This window comes from Mauremys mutica, chromosome 3, assembly GCF_020497125.1.
Source record: "Mauremys mutica isolate MM-2020 ecotype Southern chromosome 3, ASM2049712v1, whole genome shotgun sequence".
Lineage (NCBI taxonomy): Eukaryota > Metazoa > Chordata > Testudines > Geoemydidae > Mauremys > Mauremys mutica.
The window spans coordinates 160,328,429-160,340,998 of record NC_059074.1 but is presented as its reverse complement, the minus strand read 5'-3'; the positions used below and the strand labels follow the sequence as shown (position 1 = coordinate 160,340,998).

At 43.3% G+C, this 12,570-nt stretch overlaps 1 protein-coding gene across 1 annotated transcript in view; it reads right to left on the bottom strand.

Annotated features, from left to right (window-relative positions):
• Positions 1–11,560, bottom strand: part of DUSP10 (dual specificity phosphatase 10) — a 38,507-nt gene extending 26,947 nt beyond the window's left edge. The window contains exons 1-2 of the mRNA XM_045011871.1: positions 11,405–11,560; positions 8,641–9,489 (exon numbers count right to left, since the gene is read on the bottom strand). Coding sequence (XP_044867806.1) covers positions 8,641–9,445 — 805 coding nt within the window. The 5' untranslated portion in view covers positions 9,446–9,489; positions 11,405–11,560. The remainder of the gene's footprint in view (positions 1–8,640; positions 9,490–11,404) is intronic.
• Between the last annotated feature and the right edge of the window lie 1,010 nt (positions 11,561–12,570).

The window sequence follows — 12,570 nt, the reverse complement described above, 5'->3', positions numbered from 1 at the left end:
AGGACAAGAAGTAATGGGCTTAGTTTGTAGCAAGGGAGATTTAGATATTGCAGAGGGGGGCGGGGGTGTTGGGAAATCTAATTACAAGAGTAATTAAGCACTGGAACAAGTTACCTCTGACAATTGTGGAATCTTGATGGATTTTAAGATCAGGCTACATAGAACACTTGTCAGATAATCTGGGTATACTACTACCACCACCACCTCAGCATGGGAGTGATGAACTAGATGACCTATTGAGGTCCCCTTACAGCCCTACATTTCTAGGATTCTATATGCATTATCACAATTTTTATATTATATGATTGCATATTTCCTTAAATACAAGGCCATGCATTTTTTTCCCCTGCACCTGGTAAACTGCAACTGAAATAAAGAACTTTCCTGAGGTTGTCTGCATAAACAGAGTGGCAGTAGGAAGTGCTACATTTCTGTACCTAAAAATTGTGACAAAGTTGAATGCTTCACTATATTACTGAGAAAGAGCGTGTGATCATGAGAATAAAAACCGTGTAGGGTGTACACACACCCACACAGTTAAGGTTGCATGTGTGGTCCTACTTTGGGCGTTTCTTGGCTTTTGAGTCCTAAAATATGCAACCTTAACATTCTCTTACTTATTCCATCAAACAAACATGTTAAGAAGTCACAGCTTGAAGCCCAGCAGTTGATCCCCCACAGCACATTTCAGATTTATTATAAACCCACATTAATCTTAAGAACCTTCGAGTATTAAGCACAGTAACAACGTCAGCTGCTACTCTGAAGGAAAAAACCCACCTGTGTGTGCAAACTTAAAAGGCATTATGCAGACATATTTGCATTAAGCAGTGTCCAGGTTACCACTCAAGCCTAGAACATAAATGCGGTTTTGGTATTTTGTTTGTACAGCAGGTTCGCTTTGTACATCCACATGACAACTAACAGGAACACTCAGGCTGGAAGTCTCAGTGGTGACCAATGAGCCAACAGGTGAAGAGATTGATCTGCCTTGCAGCCTTAAGGAAGGTTTCTCCAAGCAAGGGTTGGGGTTCATTTTTGGGTCAGCGTGTCAAAGCTACAAGCAGCAACAGCGCAAGGTGACTCATGTTCACTGCTTAAAGAGAGGCTTGTTTTTTTCCTCTACCTCAGGGTAACTAACACACATGAACTATCCCCAAGGTAAAAAACCATGAGGACAAGGCCCTGGAATAGGGCTGCTTATCTCATGGTAAAACTGAACAGCCCTATACTCCTTCCAGGGGCTGACCTTGACAAATTTACTTGAAGTAAAATTGAAGTGCTTTAACTACATTGTGGTTTTACCTCAGAACAGTTCATGCAGGTTAGTTACCCCAAGTTAAGAAAAAAAAAACACCTTTTTGAGCAGTGAAGACAAGGTCAGTGCTGTACCTGGTTCTGTAGTTAAGCAGGGACTGCTGCCAGGGCTGTCAATCCAGTGCCTATCAACAGCATTAAACTTACACTGAAGGGGGATCTTAAATATACAATATTACCCAAGAACAATGGAACTTTAGTAGCAGGTACTGAATGTCCTGTAACAAACAGGGTAAAGAGAATGAAAGGCAGTATTAGTAAATTTAGCCACTCAAAACCTAACTCTAATCTTTTGCAGATCTATGCACTGCTAATCCCCTTCACCCAAATGCCAGCTCTTATCTAGTGCTAAACCTGCCATTCACATTGCAGGTGATGTCACACCGAGCATTACAGAGATGGAGCCAGCCTCCAAAAAGGGATGGTAAATCCAGATTGTTCCTCCCCAATATTGCAGGGGTGGTTCTTTAAAATAGTTTGCTTTTTAATATTCTTATTGTGGATCCCCAGGGTATAAGAATATTGAAAACCTTTGAAAGAGAAAAATGCAACATTGGAAGAAAAACAGGACTTCTTACCCCTACACAGAGGTAGTCTCCTGCTTTCTTCAAGGCTGAGTGTGACATAACCAGCACAGTGCATGCTGGGACACCACACAATAGGTACCATTTATTTTGGAGGCAAGGACAGCACTTCATGTAGCTGCAAAGAGAAAGAGTAGTTTTCAGTTTCTTATGCAGCAATGTCCACTCAATGTAGTATAAGGGATTGAGAATGCTAAATTTTCCAAGAATACTTATGCCTCAGTTTACCTTGTATAAACCCATGTACAAAGCTGGAGTGGAGAGAGAGAATGTAGACAAAGCCTTAGTCTTGTCAACCTCGGGAGTGGGGGGGGGGGGGAGGAGAGAAAAAAAAGCAGTAGTTTTAACATGTTAGCTAGTATATATGAAAATCTTAGGGTGAAATCCTGGCCCTAGTGAAGTTGACACTGGGAGCTGACGATCTCAGTGGAGCCAGAATTTCACAAGGCAAGAGAGTTATTTTTAATCACACTAGGATTTTCACATATTAGTTAACATTTAAAAATGCAACTTTTTCCTAGTGTAGTTATGGTCTTATTCAGTGGGGGTACCCAGAAATCTTCCAGGGGGATACCTCAATTCATCTAGATATTTGCCTACTTTTACAACAGGCTACCTAAAAAGCACTAGTGAAATCAGTACAAACTAAAATTTCATACAGACTATGACTTACTTTTACTGTTCTATATAGTATACACTGAAATGCAAGTACAATATTTATAAAAAAAATCAATTGGAATACAATTACATGGTAAACATGAGAAAGTTCACAATTTTTCAGTAATAGTGTGTTTTGCCACTTTTGTATGTTTAGGTCTAATTTTGTAAGCAAGTAGTTTTTAAGTGAGGTGAAACTTGGGGGCATGGAAGAAAAATCAGACTCCTGAAAGAGGAACAGTAGTCGGGAAAGGTTGAGAGCCACTGGTCTAATTGACTTCAGTGCATTGAGATCCCTGGCAGAAATACATGCTAAGTATTCATATATTCTATTGGCCAGTAGTTTTGGTCAGTCAGTCACTGAGAGCTGAATTTGATCCATAATTACATATCTGCATATTTAGAGCAACTCTGACATCAACAAAACATAACCATGCTTATTTCTGAAGAAAAAACTAACAACATCAGGTACAGAGAAGAAAGCAGATAACTATTTCTCAGTGAGCTTAGTGTGTGACATTAGATGGACGTTTATTTAAAGTCTACAAAGCTCTGTATTCTTTAGGAATTATTTTAACTTTCTTGATACCTGTTTAAATTAGGAGTCTGGAAATTATTCTTAGATCATGACAATAAGCAACAAGTGGCTTGGTGGCAGGTTTTACACTCATCACTATAACAAGACCTAAAACACTTCATTTATTCCCCCGTTAGATGAACAGTGCAAAGGTAGAACACCAGAACAGAAATAAGCTCCTCACACCAAGAGGAAAACAAAAGGAGTTACAAGGGGCTCTAACTGAGCTTTAGCCACACTTCTCTGGGTTCATATAACCCCATTATGCACAGTACTGTGAAAAGCAGCAAGACTTGCTTTAGACACAAGCCCCCTTCAGCAGGATTGCCAATCCCATGCATTCAAAATCTCAAATCAGCCTGCCTCCTCTTAAAAAAAGGAAAGGAAAGGAAAAGAAAAAAGTGATTGGCTTGCAAAATCATGTTTTGGGGTTTTTTGGGTTGTTTTAAATGGTCTCCCTCCACCCCGCAACATATCTTCTGGTGTGCCTTGACCATTCGTTTCCTGCTCCAGATTTTTTCCTGCAATCCCAGAGGGGGGAAAAAAACCAACATTATTCATAATTAAAGTGGAGATATTTATGTAATTACCTGACTCCAAGAGCTGGGGATTTAAGGGGAAAAACAAAAACATAAAAAGGAAACACCAAGTAGCACAAGACTTGTGATAAAATTGCAAGGGTTGGCAATATTGCTTCAACTGTGGATTAGTCACTAACAGAAGAATCCCCCCTGTAAGGCACTAAGGTGCCTCCACACCCTTGTTAAGTCCTGGAAGTGCTGCTGTTAACCTCAGTGGGGCCAGGATTTCACCCCATGTCTCTCCCTCCCACACGGTTCCATGGGCCAATGAGGTGAGGGACCAAGCCATCATGGCTCCCAAGTCTGCTTCCACTGAATGCAGTGACTATTTTTCCATCAGCTTCAAGGAGAGCAGAAGTAGGCCCAAATCACTGACTTTTTCCACCCACTGACTTCGGGGGAGATTGAAAAATAAATAAATACCTCCTACCCCGCTCCAGAACAATGAAAGGCAAAGCAAATTGTGTAAGTGCAGCTAGTCATTTAGTGGAACTGGTGAAAGACACCACTGTGATCAGTTCTGTATGTGGGACACTAAGGGGAAAAAGATATGATGATATGCAAAGAAATACAGCCACTAAAGAAAGTGCCTTTAGTTTCTGATAACTACTTGATACTAGCATCTACTGTTAAAGGGAGGAAAAAAGGGGAAGTTTGGAGGATGGGGTAGGGGGAGACAGCTATTTGACATACTGTATGCAACCAAACCAAACCTTTGGATTTGGTCAGGATACAATAAAAAGCAGTTTACGTTTATACACAATTTGACAATAATGCTCAAAATATAATCTGATATATACAAGTTCTTATGTTTGTTATTCAAAAGGCATAGCAGCATTTCAAACTTGGCTTTTGAAGTGCTTAAATCAAATGCAAATCTTACCTTAATTTTTAAAGAAAAAAGTGTACCCCGTAACTAAAGGAAGTGGAAAAGAAATAATGCAGAGAAGGCAGGTGGGAGTAGGAGGAAGGTGAGTGGGGGAGGAACATTAGAGAGATTAAAATCCCTTTATAAAAACAAAGGCAAAGACCAATCACATTCAACACTGCCCAGCCGTGTCGTCTTGTTGCAGCCTCAGTACAACATGTGGTCCTGTTAACATTAAAAATAAGTTATTAAGCAACCTGGCTAAACTTTAAATTTCTCCATTGGCATGTATACAATTTCAAAAGTGTATTTTATCACTAGATCAGTCTGGTCTTAGAAAAGCACACAATATTTCCTTCACTGCTTTAAAAAAAATAAAAATAAAAAAATAAAAAAAGTCAGACATCTAGAACAAAATACATCTTGGACTGAGGCCACCAACCTGAAGAACTGTAAATTAAAGCAGTAATTTAATCCCCGAGGCCAAGGGCCCTGAGGTTCTCTGATCAGTTTCTCCTCAATGTGACACTGCAACACTAAAATGGCAACAAGGCTGCTTGGTTGACAGGCAGCACCATACATGGAGAACGTGGCACCAGATCAGGGGGACATAAATTTGGACGGCAAGGTTAGCAACCACTGTTTACAAACATAAAACAGAGGATCAGATGGGCCAGCAATAAATTATGGCTGGATTGCGGTGAGCAAGAGAAATCTAAAATAAAAAGCAAAGAGGCTTTATATCCTTGCTTCAATTTTAGTTCAATCCCTAAACACACACACACACACACACAATGACAACTGGAACTAAACAACAAGCACTTCTACTGCCACTTTCCAGGCATGGAAGCCTAAGCAGAGCCTTATTAATTACTCCATAATAATCCCATCTCCAAGAGGCCCCTATTCAGACCCCATTTCAAATTAGGCGATGGGGTGGGGAGGGGGGGGGTTAAAAATGAATGACACCTGTTTACAATGGGAGAGCTCTTGGCCCTCCTCGGCCTGATGTGCTTTCCCAAGCTAGTTCCATTCCCTTGTTAACACATAGGTTTTTCTTCCCTTGTCCTCTACCTCAGTTTCAGCCCGTTGGCAGAAATAGTACAAAGGGAACATCTGATTGGGGGGGGAGGTGGGAGGGAGAGGAGAGGAAGAGATCCAAACTCTATTAAAAGACTCTTCTGAGCCAACCACTAAATGCTTCTCACCAATTTTAAAATGGTCTGCTTCAGAGCGGGACCAAAGTAGTGTGTGCCGGGTGATTTTGCAAGCATTCTATGAAATCCCAGCAGAACACCCAGCAGGTAGCATCGGTAGAGGAGGGTATAAAAACCAGGTTTCAAGCATGACACCCGTGTGGACTTGCTCGCTACTGTTACAATGTCTAACATTTCACAGATACCAAGTATCTATGCAGATAAACCATCGCTACCACACTGTCTATCAGGATCCTAATGCAAAGTCATTTACCCATAGCTTTCTTACAAAGAAATATAAAAATTTTCTTTGCTGAAAAAGGTATGAGTGTCAAGACAAGGAGCAGGGAAGGAAAGCTTTGTTAAGACAGAACTATGGCCAATAGTAGCATTAAATTTAAAAGGAAGCTCCACTGCACAAGGTGAGTGTCTGTACCTTTTGCATACATAAGAATCATGATGGCCTAATGATTTCAGTGAAAGTCTATTGGGAACCAGTTACAATTGTCAAAATCAAATCAGTGTCACTGTGAGTTGCAGTTAATGCACAAGAAAGCCAAAACATGATTTTAAGGTTTAAACAAAATCACGAAGGCTGCCACAAAACCTTCAGCTCAGCTCCATTCTTTAACCCATCTACTTCCACAGAGTCCTCTAGCAACTCTCAGAACAGCAAGTTTAGCTGCCGTATTCTTTGGGTTAGAATTGCAAGGCTAGAAGAAATGACTTCTGAGGAAGATTAAGGGAGTTCAATACGTACAGTTTGGCTAAACAATGGGCTAATGGGAGAAGGAAGGACCAGACAACTGTCAACCAAGTATTTGAAGGGCCTAAATACCACAGCAGGGGAAAGCAATTTGGCTGACAACAGAACTAACAGAATGAACTGAAGAAAAAAGGTAAATATCTTTAGACAGGATTAGACTGTGGAAAGCTTTTCAAAGGGGTGGAAGATATCACTTGAAACACTGAAAATTAGACTGGACAAAGAATTAAAACGGGAGTTCTTCAAAAAAAGATTTTTCCTGCAGACCACTTCAGAGCAGAGCAATTGCTTTATGCCCCCCCCGCAACCTTCCTTGCCCTGCACAGAGTGAAATATTTTGAGATCCAAATGATCAGCCACCAGAACAAATAGGACACCATGGTAGTCCACAGACTGATCCAAGAACTCACATTAGTTAGGTTAATGCTCTTCCTCTTCTTTTACCCCACCCCCTGTTGCCCATCTCCAACTTCTATGAGCTAAGTTTTATGAAGACTAAAATAACAGACAGCAAGACTACTAGACATCCAAGGTCCCCAAAAATCAATTTGATCTAAAACAGTTGGGTAGAATATTGCATCTTCTTGGGTCTTTGCCCTTTACTGTAAATATTTCTAGTCCAAACCTTTAGAGTTAAGAAAAATTAAAATTCTGCACAGAAATTAGGAATCTAGGAAGTCTGTTTCCTCCCTCTCTTCACCCCCAGACAGCAATATTCATTTTAAAAAAATACCTAAACACCAAGCTCTATCAGCTCCATGTTGTATATACAAGATACATGCTAAGATCTTCCTCCCCTCTCTTAATCATAGACTCATAAATGAAGAGCTGGAGGGACTTTCGGAGGTCATCTAGTACAGCCTCCTGTGGGACCAAGTATACCTAGACCATCCCTGACAGGTGTTTGTTTAACAACCTGTTTTTAAAAACTTCCAGTTATGGGGATTTCACAACCTTCCTTGGAAGCCTATTCCAGAGCTTAACTACCCTAACAGGTAGAATGTTTTTCCAAATATCTAACCTAAATCTCCCTTGCTGCAGATTGAGCCCATTACTTCTTGCCCTACCTCCAGTAGGTATGGAAAACAATTGACCATCCTTTCTGTAACAGCTCTTAACAGTATTCAAATGTGTTCAGGTTCCCTGAGTCCTCTTATCTCAAGACTAAACATGCCCAGGTTTGGGTTTTTTTTTTTATATTTTTTTTTTTAAAAAACCTTTCCTCATAGGTCAGGTTGTCTAAACCTTTTATTATTTTTGTTGCTCTCCTCTGGTCTCTCTCCAGTTTGTCTACATCTTTCTCAAGTGTGGTGCCCAGAACTGGACACAGCACTCCAGCTGAAGCCTCACCAGTGCCACGTAGAGCAGAACAATTACCTCCCATGTCTTACATAGGACACTCATGTTAAAAAACCCAGAATGATATTAGCCTTTTTAGGAGCTGCATAACATTGTTGCCTCATTTGGTTTCTGATCCATTGTATCCTCTAGATACTTTTCAGCAGTACTACTGCCTAGCCACTTACTCCCCACTTTTTGTAGCTGTGCATTTGATTTTTCTTTCCTAAGTGTAGTACTTTGCACTTGTCTTGTCTGAAATCAACATTCTGAAATTCAGTAAAGCTCTCCAATTTGTCAAGGTTGATTTGAATTCTAATCCTGTTCTCCAAACTGCTTGCAACCCCTCCCAGTTTGATGTCACCTGTAAATTTTAGAAGAATGCTCTCCAGATCCATTATCCAAGTCACTAATGAAAACGTTGACTAGTACCAGACCCAGGACAGACCCCTGCGGGATCCCACCAGATACATTTCCCTCTCCCTCACAAAGTTTGATAGTGAACCATTGAGAACTATTCTGAGGATGATCCTTCAACAGTTGTACACCCACCTCACAGTAATTTTATTGGATATTCCTTTTGCTATTGATGACTCTCTCTATATATCTATTTATCGAGAGATAGAGGATTCCCAAATAGATTAAGTGTACATCTTTCAACCAAACAAAAAAAAACAAAACAAAAAAAACAGGACATTTATGGAAAAAAGACAAAAGAAACCAGAAGATTGTTTTGGGGGTAGCGGGTAAAAGTACCTTTCAGAACTAGAGGTTCCTTGCCTTCTCGCTTGAGTGACTCCAGCACTACGTGGAGTGGCTGGGAAGGCATTACTCGGCTTGGCTCATTGGTATTCTCATCATAAACTATAATTTCTTTGGAAAAGATCCTCTTGAAGGAGTCCTTGCCTTCCCGGCAGGAGATCAAGTCCAAGACAGTGATCTTGCCCTGCTGGAGCCTTCTCCTGCTGATCTTGTCAGAACAGTTAATGTGAACAGCCCCTTGAATATGACTCTTATTGTACTCCATGAATGGCCTGCAGTCAATGATGACAGGCCCTTGGTTCTGTTGGTGGCTCTTGTTGCATTTGGTCATCTTTTTAGCCAGGTCATTAGGGTAGATTATTTTTATGCTAGCTAGTTGCTTGGTTGTGCCTGAGGCCGGGCTCCCCACTCCACCTGATGGACTCACTGTGCCCGTGTTCTCATTGTTGTTGACCATTTGGTTAGCAGGGCAGGTGGTAGAGGTTCCTACGTTGGTAGTGCTGCTGGTGCTTCCTTGAGTTTGGGCCTGATTGTCCTTGTCGTAAGTTGCCACAGTGCAGCAACTGGCGCTGCTGCATCCACAACTCAGGGAGCGTGCAGAGCCGTTGGATGAGGGCATATACGTGAGATTAGCAGCCTTTAGGGACACAACAGCTGTGCCAAGGAGACTTGTGTGATTCTCACTGGCAGAAGAAGCAGATTCAAGGTAGCTAGAGTCTAAACAAAGGCTGAGATCCTGAGGTCTTACTGGCCTTGAAAGTGCCACTACTACCCTGTCGTCTAAAGGAGATGGAGGCATGAGGAGGCTGAGAATTGGCAAGTCAAGAAGAACTCAAGATCTGTCTGCAAAGGGAAAAAGAAAAAGGATCACATGAAATATACAGGGCCAGAGATTTCTAAAAGCTGTTTCTGATACTCATCACTGACTAAGAGTGATCAGTTCAGTGCAGTTTATGAAGGAACCTCTCCCAATTCTGCAGCAAAAGCTTCAACTCTTAGCCTGTACGCAAAGAGAATGAAGAATATGCAATTGGCCTACCATGCAACTAGTCGAGAGGAGACATTCATTTACATGCAGATGCTGAGTTACTCTGAAACCTTGAGGCTGCAAAGCATACAACTGATAGAGATAATAAAAAGGCATGTTCTCTCATTTCCTCTGCTCACAGCAAGGGACAGAACTACTGGCGTGGCTCGACAACTCATAGGAATGCACAGCAGCTAAATATGTCAGAGGCAGATGTGCAACTTTTTCTAGCAAGACTGAATAAAACTAGCCTTGGAATAAACCCTTGAGAAAGCCATTTGAAAGCTTGAACCCATACAAAAACAAAGGCATAACAAAAAACAGAAGATACCAGGGATCATTATGTAACTGAAAGGCACAAGCCTGCATTCCATTTCCCCTTTTCAGATCCTAGTACAATTCTAATAAAAATATATCAGCCTGGAAACTCTAACACCTCAAGCAATCTTAGAGGGAGAAGCACCCTCACCCCACAGAACAGTTTTAAAGACTCCAGGAATAAGGGTCCCCCTCGGCCCCGAGGTCATGATCTTTACAAGCTTTAGTGTCTCGTCTATTGAGGGAAATCACATAAAGTTATTTCCCCACACACACGCCAAAAAATATCCACCAACTTTCAGAGCATCTGGTACCCCGCTCCTCAAAATATATTCCATCAACCAGCTAACAAATTAAATAAAATCTAACAAAATAAAAGCAACTGAGCACTTCTAATATTGGTTTCCTCCCATTCCAGCATTATACTGTCCATGTCTACAATACCTATAACATCCCTTTTTTATATCAGCGAGTGGTATTCTCTGGCCCACCTTGGGATAACAAGTCCCTTCAATTCCTTCTTTTCTCTAAAAATCTCTCTGCAGGATGAATTTGAAAACATCTTTACAATGGGGAAAATATTTAACATCTACAGATGAAAGCACTAACAAGACAGAAAATGAAATCTCAGGGTAGAGACTGATCATCAACCTTTAAAAAACGACCCTGGTAGATTGTCTAGCCTGTCCCTTCTCTCCCCCCTCCCTCCATTTTTTTTTAAAGAGCCTGACAGTCAAACACAATGGAAAACTAAAAAGCTATCTCCTCCAGGTAGTAAAGGGGGGAGGGGGGAGCAGCACAATTAAAAATAAAAGGCAGCGAATTTTATTTCAAAATATACACAAAATCAGTAAGATTACAAAAAATAATTCATAGGATTTGATCCTAGGTACATTGTTTTCCCATGGATATATGCAGTTTTGGAAGATCTGCATCTCTGCAGCAGAGGGTCATATATTTCCAGCAAATCCATGAAGTCAGAGAACAGAGCTAAGGCACCCTGTTTAGCACCACTAACCACCACCCTCTTCCCCCAGGACCATACAAAAATGAAGTGTGTGTCTGGGGTGGGGAGATAAAGCCAAGGGAGAAGATGCAAGGAGATCCCTCCGAGCACTCCAGTCTCTCAGTCACCCCCACCCCCTCCCCAAACACACTGCAGCAATCCCAAACAAGAAAAGCCTCTTCCCCCATCCCACCAACACTCACTAGAAAGAGCAGCGGTCAGTAATCAGAAGCAGTACAAGCCCAACACTGTTGGCCGAGCTTTCTAAGCAACCCTTCAAAAGTAGCATTTCATACAGATAAAACTATGCCCTTCTCTCATACTATGTATATTATAGGTGCTGCACCTATGTGCAACTACATAAACGCTGCCCGCCCCTGTCATCATCATGAGAGCCTTCCACTTACTTCAAAAATAAGTATTCCCCTTCAGCATCCGGCGCCCGTCTGTGCCTACGGAGTTACACGTTAAACCCCCATTCACTCGGCTTCATTGATCTCCCGCTGCAACAGAGTTACTTTCTCTTTTGCTACACTGTAAATGTAAGGTTCGAAAGGGGCGGAGCGGGAGGGGACGGACGGCGCCCGCGCCCAATGGGGGCTCTCCCCTCCGAGTGGGCGGGCTCCCAGCGCCGGGGTGCCAACGGCTGGAGGGGAGGCAGTGGGAGGAGCCGGGGGCTGGGCTCCCAGCCGCTTGGGGATGGTTTATCCGACGTAGCTTTGAGTCCGCTGTGGTAGAACACAGGAGGGGCCAGGGGGTGATGTCATTGGCTGCCAATCAGAAGCTTGGACGAGCCGGCCCGAGCCGGAGAGGAGCAGCTGCTCCGTATTTACATGTCAACTGACCCAGCGGGCATGTGCTTAACCCGTTCCTAGGCGGGGTTGTCAATGGGGCGCGCGCTCGCGCCTTCCCCTCTCCCCCGTCCGTCTCCTGCCCTCGCTCACTCCCCGGCTCTGGAGTCCTTCTCCCCGCCCCCCTCCGCACCGACTCGCCTTCTGTGAATGAAACCCCCGCGCCCAGCCGCTCCGGCCTCAGACGAGCAGCCCCGGGCGCCGCGAGATGGATTTGTGCATGTTAATCCCACCCCTCCCCGGCAAGGGGTTGACAACGCAGGCGGCACTTGGCAAAAGGACTTGGGGGGAGCCCGATCCAGGAGCTGCTCCCCCGGGGCTCCCCGGGCGCAGGCGGGAGGCTGCGAAGGGCAGGCGTGGAGCGGAGGCTGATAAGCCCCGGGCAGCGGAGAACGAACTCCAAGGTGCGGCGGAGTCACCATCCATGTTCGCAGGGGCTGCTCTGCCGGCTGCCTTCTGCCCTCCGCCGCTTCCCTGGCTGCAGCCCTGCCCAGGGTCACCCAGCCGGGGAGGGAGCCCCCGGCCCCGGGAAGGGTGAAGGCATCATTTCCCCCAGCACGCGCCTCCTGGGATGCAAGAGGCATTTGCAAAAAAAAAAAAAAATCACACTCGATTTTTTTTTAAATCTCCCTCATTCTAATTGTCACAGCGCGAATCAGCCCTGCCCTTTAAGGCTGGAAGCTGCCTTTTAAAGAAAGCTGTTGGCTTCCGCTGCCAAACGG